General features: G+C 43.5%; 1 protein-coding gene and 1 pseudogene across 2 annotated transcripts in view; both read right to left on the bottom strand.

The window, feature by feature from the left end:
• The window catches only part of MTO1 (mitochondrial tRNA translation optimization 1), a 34917-nt gene extending 23759 nt beyond the window's left edge, over positions 1–11158 (bottom strand). Inside the window, exons 1-3 of one of the 2 annotated variants that reach the window (XM_025381333.1) lie at positions 10707–11158; positions 6668–6867; positions 6470–6587 (exon numbers count right to left, since the gene is read on the bottom strand). In XM_025381333.1, the coding sequence (XP_025237118.1) occupies positions 6470–6587; positions 6668–6867; positions 10707–10923 (535 nt within the window). In that variant the 5' untranslated portion in view covers positions 10924–11158. The remainder of the gene's footprint in view (positions 1–6469; positions 6588–6667; positions 6868–10706) is intronic. The other variant, XM_025381332.1, reaches the window with a different exon arrangement.
• Positions 8869–8965, bottom strand: LOC112623918 (annotated as a pseudogene).
• Positions 11159–19026: the final 7868 nt, after the last annotated feature.

Genomic DNA, 19026 nt, shown 5'->3' with positions numbered 1-19026 from the left:
CAGCTAGTTTTGTATTTTTAGTAGAGATGGGGTTTCTCCATGTTGGTCAGGCTGGTCTTGAACTCCCGACCTCAGGTGATCCACCCACCTCAGCCTCCCAAAGTGCTGGGATTACAGGCGTGAGCCACCGTGCCCGGCCTAAAGTCATTTTTCAATTGTTACCATGGATAAAAATGGAATGTGATTATTTTTTATTAGAACTACAGAAAAACTATCAGTCTTTAGAAACTTGAGAATCATATTTAATATTTTTGTTTTTTCAAGCCGTATCGACATATAACAGACATATAAAAAAACTGCATATATTTAGAGCATGCAACATGGTGTTTTGATACAAGTATACCTTCTGTGATGATACCCATAATCAAGCTAATTAATATAACCATCAGCTCACATAGTTACACATTTTGTTTGTGTGGTGAGAACACTCACGATTTATTCCCTTAGCAAATTTTAAGTATATCGTACATTATTATTAACTACAGTTACCATACTGCTCACTAGATTGCTAGAACTTATTCAACACTTACAGCTGAAAATGTGTAAACTTTAAGCAATATCTTCCCATTTCCCATACCCCAGACAAAGCATTTTAAATGAGTCAGAAGGCTACATGTTATCAATCTCAATCTAAGCAATGTAGGAGAGAGAATACAATGTGTTATCACCAATTCACATGTACCTAAAATCATATCAACACTAAAAAGTCTCAATTAATTTTAAAAATTAATTAATTTTAGCCTTCAGGATAAATATGGCATACAACCTCACATTTTTTCTCCCTTCTAAAACTCAAAGAAAATCCAATAGGGGAATAAAAAAGGTATAAAACCAAAAGGATAAGTAATGAAAAAGAACCAGTCAGAACACGAGAAATTTCAATATATTTTTGAAAGATAGAAAGTGGTTAAAAGAATGGTAACTCACCTAGCAGAGAGGAGACAGCTATAACTTAAGTATTAATATCTGAAGAGAAGATATCAATGAGATGAACAAATTTGCCCTGCAAAGGCTCAGAAATTGGAGAACTGAGAATAAGAACTGAGGAGGAATGTAGAAACGAAACTTGGGTCAGAAAATAAAATAAACAGCTGACATTTGCACATTAAGGTTTTGTTCTCAGATAGCTCTACCTTACAGTAAAATGGAGGTTTATTCTTCAGGTAATGGGGACTTTTTGTTTAATGGGTACAGAATTTTAATTTGGGATGATGAAAAAGTTCGAGAGACAACTGGCGGTGATCGGTGCACAATACTGTCAATGTACTTAATAGTACTGAACTGTACACTTAAAAATGGTTAAAATGGTACATTTTATGGTTTGTATATTTTACCACAAAAAATTGTTACTGTTGGGCCTACAAAATATGGACAGGGTCACAAAATAGCATTTAAAGATATTAAATTAAATTGGCCAGGCGCAGTGGCTCATGACTATAACACCAACATTTTGAGAGACTGGGGCAGGAAGATCACTTCAGCCCAGGGGTTCAAGACCAGTCCTGGCAACATAGTGAGACTCCCATCTCTACAAAAAAATAATAATAATAATAAATCAGCCAGAGGTGGTGACACATGCTTGTGGTCCCAGCTGCACAGGAGGCTGAGGCAGGACGATCACTTGGGCCCAGGTGGTCGAGGCTACGGTGAGCCGTGATCAGGCCACTGCACTCCAGCCTAAGCAATAGGGCAAGAACTTGTCTCAAAAATAAATAAACAAACAATTTAAGGGTATAAACTTAAATACTAATAAAAACAATATAACCATTAAATCTGGAAAATAAAGAAAGTCGGAGGAGAAAAGGAAATGAAAGTAAAACTAGTAATTGTTACTTGAGGGAAGTCAGTGAGCATATTATATTATATTATATATAAAATCATAGCTTTTAAGGTAACCATCAGAACAAACCCACAAACTTAAAAAATAAAATTAAAAGCATGGTCTCCAAAAGCAAAGCAAACACAGATTAAGGTTTTTTTTAAAAAAAAAGTACAGAGAACAGTGTGTTTGTGTATAATATGCTATGATTTTGAGAAAACAATAAAAAATATGTATACATATGCATGAAGACATGTACATATGCCTAGGTAGAAAGACTACACAAGAGATTAACAAAGCAATGCTCCTGAGAAAGAAAACTGGCTGGTTGAGGGGACAAAGTGAAGGAGACAGACCATCTTTTTTTCCTTTTGAGACAGACTCTTGCTCTCACCCAGGCTGGAATGTAGTAGTGAGATCTCAGCTCATTGCAACCTCCACCTTCCAGGTTCCAGTGATTCTCCTGCCTCAGCCTCCTGAGTAGCTGGGACTACAGGTGTGAGCCATCATGGCTGGCTCATTTTTGTATTTTTAGTAGAGACAAGTTTCGCCATGTTGGCCAGACTAGTCTCAAACTCCCAACCTCAGATGATCCACCTGCCTCAGCCTCCCAAAGTGCTGGGATTACAGGTGTGAGCTACAACGCCCAGCTAAGACAGACTATCTTTTCACTCTATATGCTTTTTGTAGCTTTTAAGTTGTTTGCCCTAAGTATGTATTTCCCAATCAAGAAAATTAATTAATCTATAATAAAAATGAAAATGGGAATTAAGATATGTATTTTAAAAGATGACACTCCCAGGCCGGGCACGGTAGCTCATGCTTGTAATCCCAGCACTTTGGGAGGCCGAGGCGGGCATACCACGAGGTCAGGAGATGGAGACCATCCTGGCTAACGCGGTGAAACCCTGTCTCTACTAAAAATACAAAAAATTAGCCAGGCATGGTGGCACGCGCCTGTAGTCCCAGCTACTCGAGAGGCTGAGGCAGGAGAATCGCTTGAACCCAGGGGACAGAGGTTGCAGTAAGCTGAGATCACGCCACTGCACTCCAGCCTGGGCTACACAGCAAGACTCTGTCTCAAAAATAAATTAAAAAAATAAAAATAAATTAAAAAAAATAAAATAAAAGATGACACTCCCTGGCACAGCCTCTCTTACCATTTTGTTCCCAAAATGCTAGTGGGCAGCCGTATTATTCTCTTAGGTGGAAAATTGATTCTTCTGAGAACTAACAGACATTGATATTTGAGAATTCACCAGTCCAAAAGGCTGGTTCAAGTCTTTTCTTTTTTTTTTTTTTGAGACGGAGTTTCGCTCTTGTTGCCCAGGCTGGAGTGCAGTGGCACTATCACAGGTTACTACAACCTGCACCTCCAGGGTTCAAGTGGTTCTCCTGCCTCAGCCTCCTGAGTGGCTGGGATTACAGGCATGCGCCACCACACCTGAGTAATTTTGTATTTTTATAGAGACAGGGTTTCTCCATGTTGGTCAGGCTGGTCTCAAACTCCCAACCTCAGGTGATCCACCCACCTCAGCCTCCTAAAGTGCTAGGATTACAGGCACGAGCCACCGCGCCCGGCAGTTCAAGTTTTAATCACCTCCAGAATTAGCCAGGCAATAAAATTAACTGTGCACACATAAATCCTCCAGTCAGTGTTTTAGTGCCTTATTTATTTATTTAGAGACGGAGTCTCACTCTTGTTGCCCAGGCTGGAGTGCAGTGGCACTATCTTGGCTCACTGCAACCTCCGCCTCCTGGGTTCAAGTGATTCTCCTGCCTCAGCCTGCCTCTTGAGTACTGGAATTACAGGTGCATGCCACCACACCCAGCTAATTTTTGTATTTTTAGTAGAGACAGGTTCATCACGTTGGCCAGGCTAGTCTCGAACTCCTGATCTCAGGTGATCCGCCCGCCTCGACCTCCCAAAGTGCTGGGATTACAGGCGTGAGCCCCCGTGCCCGGCCTAGTGGCTGGGCATGGTGGCTCATGCCTATAATCCCAATACTTTGGGTGATTGAGGTGGGAGGACACTTGAGCCTAGGAGTTCAAGACCAGCCTAGGCAACATAGGGAGGCAACATAGGGAGATCCCACATCTCCAAAAAAATTAAAAATAAGCTGGGTGTGGTGGTGTACATGTATAGTCCCAGCTACTTGGGAGATTAAAGTGGGAGGATCACCTCTGGAAGGTGGAGGCTGCAGTGAGCCATCATAGTGCCACTGCACTCCAAACGGGGTGACAGAGTAAGACCCTGTCTCCAAAAACAAAAACACAAAAAAGTAAACAGAAAACCAAAGTTCACTAGATATTTAAAGGAAGTTGTGTACATGAAAGAGAGCAGCCCAAACACATAAACAGAAGTAAAAAATCGAGAAGGCCCGGCGTGGTGGCTCACACCTATAATACCACCACTTTGGGAGGTGGAGGTAGACGGATCACTTGAGGTCAGGAGTTCGAGACCAGACTGGCCAATATGGTGAAACCTTGTCTCCACTAAAAACACAAAAATTAGCTGGGCATGGTTGCTGGTGTCTGTAATCCCAGCTACTTGGGAGGCTGAGGCAGGAGAATTGCTTGAACCCAGGAGATGGAGGTTGCAGTGAGCCAAGATTGTACCACTGCACTCCAGCCTGGGTGACAGAGTAAGACTCTGTCTCAATAAATAAGTAAATAAATAAATAAATAAAATACAACAATTATTAACTCAAGGCAAAACCAAGTATATGAAAGGGACAAACATAATACACTTCTGTGCAGTAAATAATACTTAGTCAACAATGTAAATACTATCAACCAAAAATTATGGTATAATTATATTAGAAGGAGAAAGGGAAGGAAAGTTGGATATTAAAGAGAATTACCATAATAATAAGTTAATAGGCTGGGCACAGTGGCTCACGCCTATAATCCCAGCACTTTCGGACACTGAGGCGGGCGGATCGTTTGAGTTCAGGAGTTCAAGACCAGCCTGACCAATATGGTGAAACCCTGTCTCTACTGAAAATACAAAAAATTAGGCGGGCATGGTGGCAGGCGCCTGTAATCCCAGCTACTTGGGAGGTTGAGGCAGGAGAATCGCTTGAACCTAGGAGGGGAACGTTGCAGTGAGCTGAGATGGTACCACTGCACTCCAGCCTGGGCGACAGAGCCAGATTCCGTCTCAAAAAATGTTAATAGATGGCTGGGTGCGGTGGCTCACGGCTGTAATCCCAGCTCTTTGGGAGGGCAAGGTGGCTGGATCACGAGGTCAGGAGATCGAGACTATTCTGGCCAACGTGGTGAAACCCCATCTCTACTAAAAATACAAAAATTAGCTGGGCATGGTGGTACATGCCTATAGTCCCAGCTACTCAGGAGGCTGAGGTAGAATCGTTTGAACCCATGAGGCGGAGGTTGCAGTGAGCCGATATCGCACCACTGCATTCCAGCCCAGCACAGTGAGACTCCGTCTCAAAAAAAAAAAAAGTTAATATATAAAGTCTAGAACTGTAAATTAGGAAGTAAAAGCATAAGCCTGCTTTTTAGACATATGGAAGTATATATAAGTGACAACTAAAAAAGTTGAAGTGTCTGTCTCCGGTGAAGTAGATGGTTGTTTTCCCACATAAATTTCAAAATTTCTTATTTATTTATTTATTTATTTATTTTGAGACAGAGTTTCGCTCTTGTTGCCCAGGCTGGAGAGCAATGGTATGATCTCAGCTCACCGCAACCTCCGCCTCCTGGGTTCATGCGATTCTCTGGCCTCAGCCTCCTGAGTAGCTGAGATTTCAGGCATGTGCCACCACACCTGGCTAATTTTGTATTTTTAGTAGAGACGTGTTTCTCCATGTTGTTCACGCTAGTCTTGAACTCCCAACCTTAGGCGATCTGCCCGCCTCAGCCTCCCAAAGTGTTGGGATTACAGGAATGAGCCACTACACCCAGACTTATTTTTTATTTATTTTTTTGACACAGGGTCTCACTCTGTTGCCCAGGCTGGAGTGCAGCAGCACAATCACAGCTCACTGAAGTCTCAACCTCCTGGGCTCAAGCAATCCTCCCACTTCAGCTACTTGAGTAGCTGCGACTACAGGCACCTGCTACAACACCGGCTAATTTTTGTATTTTTTTGTAGATATGGGGGTTTTGCCATCTTGCTAAGGCTGGTCTCAAACTCCTGGGCTCAAACAATCCACCTACCTCAGCCTCCCAAAGTGCTAGGATTACAGGCATAAGCCACCATGCCCACACCCTTTAAATATTTTAAGAAAAAATTATATGCATGATTTGATAAAAAATATATAACTGTTTTACATAAATATATATATAAGCTGTTAAAATATGAATTTTTGAAAAAATTAAAGTCAGAACCAGAAAAAACAGAAATTACAATAGATGGGGAGAGAGGGAGACATAAATATGCAGATTATAAAGTTCTACACTAAGATGGAACATGGTACTTACTGATGAGCCTAGAATTTGAGCATCATAAATGTCAAGGTGAAAAGAGAAACGTATTTATTTATACAGTTTTCCTCATCCAGGTAGAGAAAATGCAACAAGTTCCTTGAATAAGCAACATATCTCCATACTTAGCTCTAAAATAAATTTATCACATGGAATATGATATGCTGTTATCACACACCATCTATAACCAATACGTACCCAAAACAACCCCACTGACACGGCATTTCCCAGTGTGTTCAGGCTCTGGTTCTGTAAGAATAAGATCTTCTACAGCTCCCTCCTGAACAGTAAGCAGTGGTGTATTCAAGATTTCTTTCTGTCAAAAGAAAGTATCAGTTGAAACATGGTAATTAAACAATCACTATAATCTTTCCTGTGCTCATGCCCTATTCTTACCTGCATGTTCTGTTTATAGAGTTTCCTATCAATCTGAGCTCTCAGACCCCACACAGCTGGTCCCTTACGCCGGTTTAAAACTTTATAATGTACACCAGACTGGTCACAGATGCGAGAACACAGGCCATCCAAGGCATCTACTTCCCTCATTAAATGTCCCTTTCCGATGCCACCAAAGGAAGGATTACATGACATCTGACCTAAAGAGAATAGATATAAACAAAATAAATATATGAGCACTTTGTACATAGTGACTACTTAATAAGAAAATATTTATACAGGTGACTATAATCATCTCATACGATAAAAAATAGAAAACATGAAAGATATACTACAAAGAAAATCCCAAAGACCCAATGGGATGCAGAAGTGTCCAGGGCAATCTGGATGACAAACCACTTCCTGAACTTCCTTTTGTTTTTTTTAAGATGGAGTATCACTCTGTTACCCAGGCTGGAGTGCAGTGGTGCAGTCTCGGCTCACTGCAACCTTTGCCTCCCGGGTTCAAGCAATTCTCCTGCCTCAGCCTCCTGAGTAGCTGGGATTACAGGTGTCCGGCACCATGCCCGACTAATTTTTGTATTTTTGGTAGAGACAGGTTTCACCATGTTGACCAGGTTGGTCTCAAACTCCTGACCTCAGGTGATCTGCCCACCTCAAGTGATCTGCCCACCTCAGCCTCCCAAAGTGCTGGGATTACAGGGCTAAGCAACTGCACCCGGCCTGAACTTTCTTTTGAATCTCTTCCTTGATGCATATTTTTACTGTTTCACTAGGTTGCCTTTTCCTTTCAAATTATGCAACAAGTTCCTTACCCCATGAAACCTTTCTAAATCAAGTACACTTGGTTTTTTAATTTTTTGTTCTTTTTTGATACAGCACCAGAGGAATCTACCAAATCAAGCACACTTGTAAGAAGTCCCTAGTCCTTCAACATAAATAAGGACAAAAATAAATAAATAAATAATAAAAAAACAGAGTCGGGTGTGGTGGCTCACACCTGTAATCCTAGCACTCTGGGAGGCCAAGGAGTGTGGATTGCTGGAGCTCAGGAGTTTGAGACCACCCTGGGCAACACAGTGAAACCCCATCTCTACTAAAATACAAAAATTTAGCCAGGCATAGCAGTTTGCGCCTGTAAACCCAGCTACTTGGGAAGCTGAGGCAAAAGAATCACTTGAACCTGGGAGGCAGAGGTTGCAGTGAGCCGAGGTGGCACAATCACACTCTAGTCTAGGTGACAGAGTGAGACTCTGTCTCAAAAAAAAAAAAAAGAAAAGAAAAAAAAAAAAAAGAAGAAGCCCCTTGGGCACTGGTTGAGCTACAACCAATTATGTCTTCCATAAATGCCATCTGATATTTTCTTTTTGCACTTACTGTGCAGAATTAAATATAATTAAATTACAAATTTCTTGAGAGTGAAGATCATATTTTATACCTTTCCCTTGCATTTACCCAGTCTTACTTGGAGGTCTAAACCCATGCGGTTACCTCAAAAGTTTTTATGGGAGGTGAAGGGATGTGCAAGTTGTGTCAACATCCACACATCCACTGCCATCACATCAAGAATCAAGACCTCCAAAAGTTAATATTATTATTTTTTTTTGAGACACAGTTTCGCTCTTGGCACCCAGGCTGGAGTGCAATGGCATGATCTCAGCTCACTGCAACCTCCACCTCCCGGGTTCAAGTGATTCTCCTGCCTCAGCCTCCTGAGTAGCTGGGATTACAGGCACATGCCACCACGCCTGGCTAATTTTGTATTTTTCATAGAGACAAGGTTTCTCCATGTTGGTCAGGCTGCTCTCGAACTCCTGACCTCAGGTGATCTGCTCGCCTTGGCCTCTCAAACTGCTGGGATTACAGGCATGAGCCACGGCACCCAGCCAAGACCTCCAAAAGTTTTAATGGTCTTCACAGTGAGACTAGATAGCACTGTGATGATGAGCATGAAGTGTCATTATGAGGAGTGTGAAAGAGATCTGGCTCAATTTCTAGACCTACCACTTATGAGCTCTGTGATCATGGCAAGTTACCTAACATACCTTAGTCTCTCTACTGTAAAAATAGGAATGACAGCTGTTGTAGATTATTTTCCTCCTTCTTCCTTTAAAATAGAAGACTCCTGGGCTCCTCAAATGCTGGGATTACAAGCGTGAGTAATCACCCCTGGCCTAGGTCTTTATTTTATTATTATTTTTTAAAATATAGAACGCTTCACAAATTTGTGCATCATCCTTGTGCAGGGGCTATGTTAATCTCTATATCATTCCAACTTTATGTGTTGCCAAAGCAAGCACTAGATCTTTATTTTTTAAAAATATAAACAATAGGTTTATATTGTTTAAAAATATAAATAATAATTATATAATTATATTAAATAATAATATAATAATAATAAATCGTTTATTAAGCAGTTCTTGTGTTTTTATTTTAAAAAAATCATTTACAGACGACTATATTGCCCAGGCTGGAGTGCAGTGACTACTCAGGCACGATCGTTGCACATTACAGGCTTCGCTTTCTGGACTCAAGAACTTTTCCTGCCTCTGCCTAAACAGTAGCTGGGATTGCAGGTGCGCAGCACCCTGCCCAGCCTGATCTTTATGTTTCTGTCAAGATTTTGTGACGCCCTTTTGAAGAACCATGCTACTTTTTTTTTTTTTTTTTTTTTTGAGACAGTCTCGCATTGTTGCCCAGGCTCCAGTGTAGTAGTTCCCTCTCAGCTCACTGCAAGTTCCACCTCGCGGGTTCATGCCATTCTCCTGCCTCAGCCTCCCGAGTAGCTGGGATTACAGGCACCCACCACTACGCCTGGCTAATTTTTTTTTCTTCTTTGTATTTTTAGTAGAGCCAGGATGGTCTAGATCTCCTGACCTTGTGATCCGCCTGCCTCGGCCTCCCAAAGTGCTGGGATTACAGGCATGAGCCACCGCGCCCGGTACCATGCTACCTTTTGCATCCTATATTCCTTCTGGGTTGTTGTCCCTGGATTTTGTGCTTAGTACTGGACAGTACTTTTTTTGCTCTAATGGGTAATTGTTGGATGACCATTCTGTAGCATCATGATAGATACTAGCTAAAACATCAACTTGTAAATTATATATGTCTCTGTCTTTCCTCCTGCCTTTTGCTTAGGAGCGAGCAGTAATTAGAATATTGTTTTGTAAAAGTTGTGAATAAATCACGTATTTATTCCTGAAATCCTTCTTTAAAATGACGGTTCAGCTCATAACTGTGAAGAAATTTATACTATTAACTGCGGTTTTGTGGGTGGGGGAGAGGAGGCTATATGATTTCCTAAAAGATTATACTTTTCTCATTATACATTTAAGTGGGTTTTTTTTTGTTGTTTTTTTGTTTGTTTGTTTGTTTTGAGATAGAGTTTTGCTGTTGTTGACCAGGCTAGAGTGCAGTGGCGCGATCTTGGCCCACGGCAACCTCCACCTCCCGGGTTCAGGTGATTTCCTGCCTCAGCCTCCCAAGTAGCTGGCATTAGAGGAGTCCGCTACCACACCCAGCTAATTTTTTTGTATTTTTTTTTTTAGTAGAGATGGGGTTTCATCATGCTGGCCAGGCTGGTCTCGAACTCATGACTTCAGGTGATCCACCCGTCTCAGCCTCCCAAAGTGCTGGGATTAAAGAAGTGAGCCACTGCGCCTGGCCATAAACGATTGTTAATAATGTTAATTCACCCTTTATCTGGAGTAACATAGTAGAAGGTAAACGCAGCAATGAACCAAGAAGCTACCAGCGAGTATTCTTGAAGTTTCTCACTTTCCCAAGGCACGGACCCCGAACCCCAACCTCCCACAAGGGACTACTGTCAGCAGCAGCATAATCTATGGTTCGCAGAATAGACTAATCCAGAGTTGTGGCCTGGCCTGCCTGATCCTTGCAAGACACTGACCGAGGCTGAAACCACAGAAGGTAGAATTCTCACTAGCTTTAAGGGAGGGTCCCCCACTTCAGACCCGAGGAGGCGGGAAGGAAGCAGCCTGCGTCCCACGCCAGGATCCACAGCACCCGCGCTCCTCACCGATCGTGTCCACGCGGTGAGTGAGGAGCAGAGTCCGAGAGCCGCACCGAGCTGCGGCGGTGGCTGCCTCAGTCCCGGCATGTCCTCCACCAATGACTATCACGTCGAAATGCGGAGTCCGGGGCGCCGCGCTGTCACTGCTCAACCGTACCAATGGAAACTGCTGCTTGGTGAAGGAAGCCGCGACCCAACGGCCACAGCCTCGTAAGTAGAACATGCTGGGAGAAAATCTATCTGACTTTGAAGCTGACACGAGTGACGGTCAAAAAACCTTACGCAACAAGAGAAAATCTGCAGGGCGCGGCCATCTTGCTTTAATGTCACTGCGTAAGACGTCTACGTCCAGCGTCGCCGGTGATTGGCGGTTTGGAGTTACTTTCCTTGCGAGGGAGATAGGTGATCGCACGGATGCCCGGTTGTGTGTTTTCTTTCCTAGTTCGTGCGGGCTTTTTGATTTCCTGTGGTTCTGGGTTGGGAGCTCCTACTAAAGGTCGTCTTTTGTCCTTTCTCAGACCCTGTGGTCCTTATCGCCAGGTGGTCACCTACGATCAATGAATTTGATCACTTTGCCTTATCAGATCTTTGTGATCTGGCAATCTGATACAATGTCACCTTCTGTTTGTCTAGAAAAACTAAGGGCTGAAAATAAGAATAGATTCGGGCTGGGCGCGGTGGCTCACGCCAGTATTCCCGGCACTCTGGGAGGCTGAAGCAGATGGATCACGAGGTCAGGAGATGGAGACCATGCTGGCCAACGTGGTGAAACCCCATCTCTACTTAAAGAAAAAAAAAATTAGCCGGGCTTGGTGGCCTGTGCCTGTAATCCCAGCTACTCAAGAGGCTGAGGCAGGAGAATGGCTTGAACCTGGGAGGCTGAGGTTGCAGTGAGCCAAGATTGCACCACTGCACTGCAGTCTGGGAGACAGAGTGAGACTCCTTCTCAAAAAGAAAAGAAAAGAAAAAGAATAGATTCGAAAGGAGTTCAAACACATTTGTGGACCAAAGATTCATGATGGTGCCCAGGTGCAGTGGCTCACACCTGTGATCCTAGCACTTTGGGAGGCCGAGGGGGGCACATTGCCTGAGCTCAGGAGTTTGAGACCAACCTGGGCAACACGGTGAAACCCCATCTCTACTAAAATTAAAAAAAAAAAAAAAAAAGAATTAGCCAGGTGTGGCAGCATGCGCCTGTAGTCCCAGCTACTCGGGAGGCTGAGGCAGGAGAATTGCTTGAACCCCTAGGCAGAGGTTGGAGTGAGCTGAGATTGTGCCACTGCACTCCAGCCTGGCGAGGGAGACTCCATCTCAAAAAAAAAAAATAATAAGAGAGATTAATGATGGCTAATTAGAAGAATTGGTCAGTTGGAGGTTAAATGTCCAGCCTTTTGGAATTCACAGCCTTTCTCGATTCACAGCCTTTCTCAGAAAGGAAACGTTTGACTGATCGGAGAATAAAACAAGTGTGGTATTGCGGGATCTGGCCAGCAGCCTGCAATGCAATGGGGCTCTCTCTTCGTTCCCAGTCGGATCAGCAGGTTGAGAAATAATAGACACACACAAGATAGTGAAAGCTGGGTCCAGGGGGGTCACCACCTTCTGATCCCATGATGCCACCAATGAACTGGATATACCAGCATTTATTATTAAGTTTAGTGAGGGCGGGAGTAGGTTAGTGAGGGATTTAGGGTCCTTTGATTATGAGGTGAGAGGGTCACATGGGGATGAAGTAATTCTTTAACGTAACATCTGTATGCAGAAGTACAGTATACAGAGATAAGAATTTACAATATAGTGTGTGCATCAGTAATTTCTAACAGAGCCTTAAAACAGAAACAGTCTTTCCATAACCTATGATTAGCAAGATATTAATCAGCAGTAACAGTTGCAGCTAAAGCTGGTTACAAACAATCCATAGAAACAGGACGTGAAGCTAGACAACCTGTTAGACCAGAAATTATCAGAAGGGAGTATGCCTTAACCCCAAAGAGGCCTAGAAGAGCTGTGGCAAGATGAGGATGTTTATAGCCTATCTTATCCATATGAACAGATGACCCTCATGCATCCGTTTATAGGCTCTCCACAAGGGTCGCATTCCATTCCCAGAGCTATGAACATCTGTTTTTCTGGGATAGGAATCTTGGTGATGTGAAACCTCCCTGACTGCACATCATTCATAGGCTCTCTGCAGGGGGAGGTACATCACCCGCTGTTGGCTCATTCTGGCAGTCCAACCTGGCATTTTCTTTACACAATCCTGCATGCAACTTTGTATTTATAATAATCAGGAGCATTTCATCTTTTATTCCATAGCAATAGTTTCAGGGGGTCTCCCTACAGTGTGGCAGTTTTACTGTTCTAATTATAAAAAGTATCAAACACATAGGCCAGGAGTGGTGGCTCACGCCTGTAATCCCAACACTTTGGGAGGCCAAGGTGGCGGATCACTTGAGGCCACGAGTTTGAGACCAGCCTGGCCAATATGGCGAAACCCTCTCTCTACTAAAAATAGAAAAATTAACCTGGCATGGTGGTGTGTGCCCGTAGTCCCAGCTACTCAGGAGGCCGAGGCAGGAGAATCACTTGAACCCAGGAGGCAGAAGTTGCAGTGAGCCCAGATGGTGCCACTGCACTCAAGCCTGGGTGACTGAGTGAAACCCTGTCTAAAAAAACCAAAACAAAACAAAAACCCACAAAACAAAAAACAGTAAACATTATTTCTTTTCTTTATTATTATTTTTTTCGTAATAGGATCTCCTTCTGTTGCCCAGGCTGGAGTGCCATGGCGCTATCGTGGCTCACTGCAACCTCCGTGTCCTGGGCTCAAGCGATCCTCCTGCCTCCATCTCCCAAATAGCTGGGACTACAGATATGGGTGGACACTAGGCCTGGCTAATTTGCTTTCTTTGTTATTTTTTGTTTGTTTGTAGACATGGGGTTGGGGGAGGGGGTGTCTCACTATGTTGCCCATGTTGGTCTTGAACTCCTGGCCTCCAGCAATCCTCCCAAAGTGCTGGGATTACAGGTGTGAGCCCCGCTCCCAGCCTATTTTTGATACTTTTTTCTTTAAAATTTTTTTTCCACTTTCTGCAACTTCAGTTACATATTTTTTAATAAAAATTAGATCATAGCATATGCATTGTTTTGTAATCTATTCTTAATAATCATGAATATTTTTCTATCCAAAATAATAATAATAATCACTTAAGACATAAGGAAACTCTAGATGATACCTTAGGGATGAGGGAAAGTACCCAAAGATTAAAGTGGGAAGGCGTTCATATCTCAAGTATAGAAAGCCTTTAGAGAGCATGGGCAGTGCAAAGTGGGGGGTTTACGGAGGAAGCAGCAGCTCTGTATAGACCTCCTGGGCCACAGGTGGGCTTCACAGAGGGGCTTGCAAAAGGATCAACTTCTGGGGTATGATTCTCTGGCCCACTATATGCAGGCAAGGTGGGAGCTATATGCAGGCAAGGTGGGAATTTTAGTTTCTCTGTCTAGAAGGCAGTGGACAGGTTATAAACAGGTCAAGGCTACAAAGTCACAGGGAGATCACTTTCTGGGTTGTGACTGAGGTAGGCTCTACCAGATGTTCTCATACCCAGGGCTGACTAGAGACAAACATGAGGTATACAGAATAAGATGTAATCCCAGCATTTGGGGAAGCCAAGGTGGGCATATCACTTGAGGCCAGGAGTTCGAGACCAGCCTGGGCAGCATGGTGAAACCTCATATCTACTAAAAATACAAAAATTAGCCAGGGTGGTGGCGCGCACCTGTAATCCCAGCTACTTGGGAGGCTGAGGTATGAATTGCTGCAATGAGCTGACATTGCACTGCTGCATTCCAGCTTGGGTGGCAGAGTGAGATGCTGTCTCAAGAAAAAAAAAAAAAAAGAAGAAGTGGTAAAGTCAACTAGATAAAATATATACCCACAAACAAATTTTCTGGGGTTTCCTACTAGATAAAATCAAAGTTCCACATCAAGACTCAACTAAACAGTCATTTTCTCTGTGATTTGGACACTGATTGCTGCAGCAAGTTTGAATAAAGAGTGAGTTCTCTTCCTTTGGTAGGCCAATAGTAGAGATAATTGATCTGGCCCAGTGGATTGTTGCTTGTGTGCTTTTGGTTAAAGAAACCACCAGTGACTTAAGGGGACTTTAGAAACTGATGGAAGACAGCATTTATTTTTATGTATTTGTTTTATTTTATTTTATTTTTGAGACAGAGTCTTGCTCTGTTGCCCAGGTTACAGTGCAATGGTGCCATCTTGGCTCACTGCAACCTCCACCTCCCAGGTTCAATCAATTCTCCTGCCTCAGCCTCCTGAGTAGCTGGGATTACAGCCGCCTGCCACCACGCCCATCTAATTTTTGTATTTTTAGTAGAGACAGGTTTCACCATCTTGACCAGCCTGGTCTCGAACTCCTGACCTTGAGATCTGCCCGCCTCAGCCTCCCAAAGTGCTGGGATTATAGGAGTGAGCCACTGCACCTGGCCCGGAAGAGAGCATTAAACTAACTGTAGAGTCAATTACAGGATTTCATGACAAGCAGCTGGAGTCCCTGGAGAAAACAAACAGAACCATAGAGCAGAAGCCTTCAGAATGTGGTAGTTACCCCCGAACATCCTGGAAGACTATCCAGATGCACTTGCACTTTCTTTTTTTTCCTCTCTCTCTCTGTTTTTTTTTTTTTTTTTTTTTTTTTGGCAATGGAGTCTCACTCTGTTTTCTAGGCTGGAGTGCAGTGGCACTATCTCGGCTCACTGCAACCTCTGCCTCCCAGGTTCGAGCGATTCTCCTGCCTCAGCCTCCCGAGTAGCTGGGATTACAGGCATGCACCACCATACCTGGCTAATTTTTGTGTTTTTCGTAGAGATGGTTTCACCATGTTGACCAGGCTGGTCTTGAACTCCTGAGCTCAGGTGATCTGCCTGCCTGGATCGGCCAAACTGTTGGGATTGCAGGCGTGAGCCACCACACCTGGACAGCTCTTGCAGTTTCAAGGATATGGATTTCCACATTTCAGCTTCCATTTTACTCTTCCCTGAAACTAGTTGGCTTGGGAACAAGTTTGACTATGCAATGGTCCTCCTTCTATTTCTCCTTCTATATTTCACAAGAGAAAAATATACCTTTCTGGCATCCTAATTCAAACTACGGCTCATTGCTCCAGGGTGGTAAAAATCTCTTTGAACTTAAGAGAAGGATATATAAACATATTTGTTTCAGGGAAAACTTTTTAAAAAGTAAGGCATTTTTGTCCGTTGACAGGTGAATGGATAAACAAAATGTGACATATACACACAAAGCAATATTTTTCAGCCCAAAAACAGAAGGAAATTCTCGCAACATGGATGAACATTGGCTAAGAGCGATAAGCCGGTAACAAAAAGACAAACATTGCATTATTTCCCTGACATAAAGTACTTAGAGCAGTCAAAATCACAGTCAGAAAGTAGAATGGTGGTTGCCAGGGGCTAGAGAGAGGAGAGAATGAGGAGTTATTGTTTATTGGTACAGAGTTTCAGTTTTGCAAGATGAAGAGTTTTTAAGACGAATGATAGTGATGGTTGCACAGGAATGTGAACATACTTAATATCATTGAACTATACATCCCCAAAAAATGGTTCAAATAGTACAAAGGGAAAAAAAGTAGTCAAGGCTTTCTAAACCCAAGAGGTTCTTGTCTAATATGCATTTCTTTTTTTTTTCAGACAGAGTCTCGTTCTGTTGCCCAGGCTGGAGTGCAGTGGCGGGATCTTACTCACTGCAACCTCTGTCTCCTGGGTTCAAGCTATTCTCCTGCCTCAGCCTCCTGAGTAACTAGGTTCACAGACATGTGCCATCACACCTGGCTTTTGTATTTTTAGTAGAGACAAAGTTTCATCACGTAGGCCAGGCTGGTCTTAGAATTCCTGACCTCAGCTGATCTAGGGCTCCTAAAGTGCTGGGATTATGGGCATAAACCACTGTGCCTGACCTCTAATACACATTTATATCAAGGGCTTTAGAAATAGATACTTGAAGGCCAGGCACGATGGCTCATGCCTGTGATCCCAGCACTTTGGGAGGCCAAAGGGGGCAGATCACCTGAGGTCAGGAGTTCGAGACCAGCCTGGCCAACATGGTGAAACCCCATCCCTACTAAAAAGGTGAAAAAAACAGCTGGGCCAGGCGCGGTGGCTCACGCCTGTAATCCCAGCACTTTGGGAGGCCGAGGCAGGTGGATCACGAGGTCAGGAGATCGAGACCATCCTGGCTAACAAGGTGAAACCCCGTCTCTACTAAAAACACAAAAAAATTAGCCAGGTGTGGTGGCAGGTGCCTGTAATCCCAGCTACTCAAGAGGCTGAGGCAGGAGAATGGCGTGAACCCAGGAGGCGGAGCTTGCAGTGAGTCAAGATCCTGCCACTGCACTCCAACCTGGGCAACAGAGCAAGACTCCATCTCAAAAAAAAAAAAAAAAAAAATTAGCTGGGTGTGGTGGCAGGCACATGTAATCCCAGCTACTCTGGAGGTTGAGGCAGGAAAAATCACTTGAACCCAGGAGGCGGAGGTTACAGAGAGGCAAGATAGCACCATTGTACTCCAGCCTGGACAACAAAACTGAAACTCCATCTCGAAAACAACAACAAAAAAGATACTTGAAAGCCTGTATTGAGATGCTCTAGAATCACAACAGCTGAAGCAGTATGAATGATTTAAAACGTAAATGCCAGGTCAGGTGCAGTGGCTCATGTGAGTAACAGCACTTTGGGAGGCTGAGGCGGGCAGACAGCTTGTTGGGGACCAGCCTGGGCAACATGGTGAAACCACATCTCTACAAAACCATACAAAAATTAGCTGGGCGTGGTGGGGCATGCCTGTAGTCTCAGCTGTGCGAGAGGCTGAGTCAGGAGAATCTCTTGAACCCAGGAGGCGGAGGGTGTGGTGAGCTGAGATCGTGCCATTGCACTCCAGCCTGGGCAACAAGAGCAAAACTCCGTCTCAAAAATGAATAAAACAAAATAAAATAAAAAGAGAAAACTTTACACAACGTTTTTTCCCCCCGGGACAGAGTCATTTCTCTGTCATTTTTCATCCTGTCGTCCAGGATGGAGTGCAGAGGCCTGATCTCGGCTCATTGCCACCTCCGCTTCCCCACTTCAAGCAATTCTCCTGCCTCAGCCTCCCAAGTAGCTGGGTTTACAAGCATGGCCACCATACCTGGCTAATTTTTGTATTTTTAGTAGAGATGGGGTTTCACCATGCTGGCCAGGCTGGTCTTGTACTCCTGACCTCAAGTGATCCACCCACCTTGGCCTTCCAAAGTGCTGGAATTACAGGCATGAGTCACCATACCAGGCAGGAACTTTATACAGCATTTTAAAGATTTTCTGTGCTTTTTAAAAAATGTCAAATAAAATGAAGTATTTACTCCAATTGCAGTCAAACTTTGATTAATTCCATCTTGTAAAAGTTGAATATTTTCTATTTCTTATTTTTTCTTTTTTCAAATTATTATTTTTCATTTCTTATTAATTTTTTATTTTCTTTTTAAAAATTATTTTATTTCTTACTGATTTTTAAAAACCCCTTTTTAAATTTACATTGAAAAAGTTGGCCGGGCATGGTGGCTCACACCTGTAATCCCAACACTTTGGGAGGCCGGGCAGGTGGATCACGAGATCAGGAGTGCCAGACCAGCCCGGCCAATATGGTGAAACCCCTCTCTACTAAAAATACAAAAATTAGCCGGGTGCGGTGGTGTACACCTGTAGCCCCAGCTACTTCGGAGGTTGAGGCAGGAGAATCGCTTGAATCCGGGAGGCGGAGGTTACAGTGAGCCAAGATCGCGCCACTGCACTCCAGCCTAGGTGACAGAGTGAGACTTCGTCTCAAAAAAATAAAAATAAATAAATAAATATAAATAAAAGTTTCTGGCCAGGCGCCGTGGCCAACATAGCGAAACTCCGTCTCTACTAAAAATACAAAAAATTAGGCGGGCCTAGTGGCGGGCGTCTGTAATCCCAGCTACCCAGAAGGCTGAGGCAGGAGAATTGCTTGAACCCAGGAGGCAGAGGTTGCAGTGAGCCAAGATTGCGCCGTTGCACTCCAGCCTGGGTGACAAGAGCGAAATTCTGCCTCAAAAAAAAAAAAAAAAAAAAAAAAAGAAGAAGAAGAAAGAAAAGAAAAAGTTTCTGTGGCAGGGCACAGTGGCTCATGCCTACAATCCTAACACTTTGGGAGGCTGAGGAGGGAGAATCACTTGAGTCTAGGAGTTTTGAGACCAGCCTGGGTAACATAATAAGACCTCCCCATGTATTAAAAAAAAAA

The sequence above is a fragment of the Theropithecus gelada genome, chromosome 4, assembly GCF_003255815.1.
Source record: "Theropithecus gelada isolate Dixy chromosome 4, Tgel_1.0, whole genome shotgun sequence".
NCBI lineage: Eukaryota > Metazoa > Chordata > Mammalia > Primates > Cercopithecidae > Theropithecus > Theropithecus gelada.
Note: the sequence above shows the minus strand (reverse complement) of the source record. Positions and strands in the feature narration are given on the sequence as shown.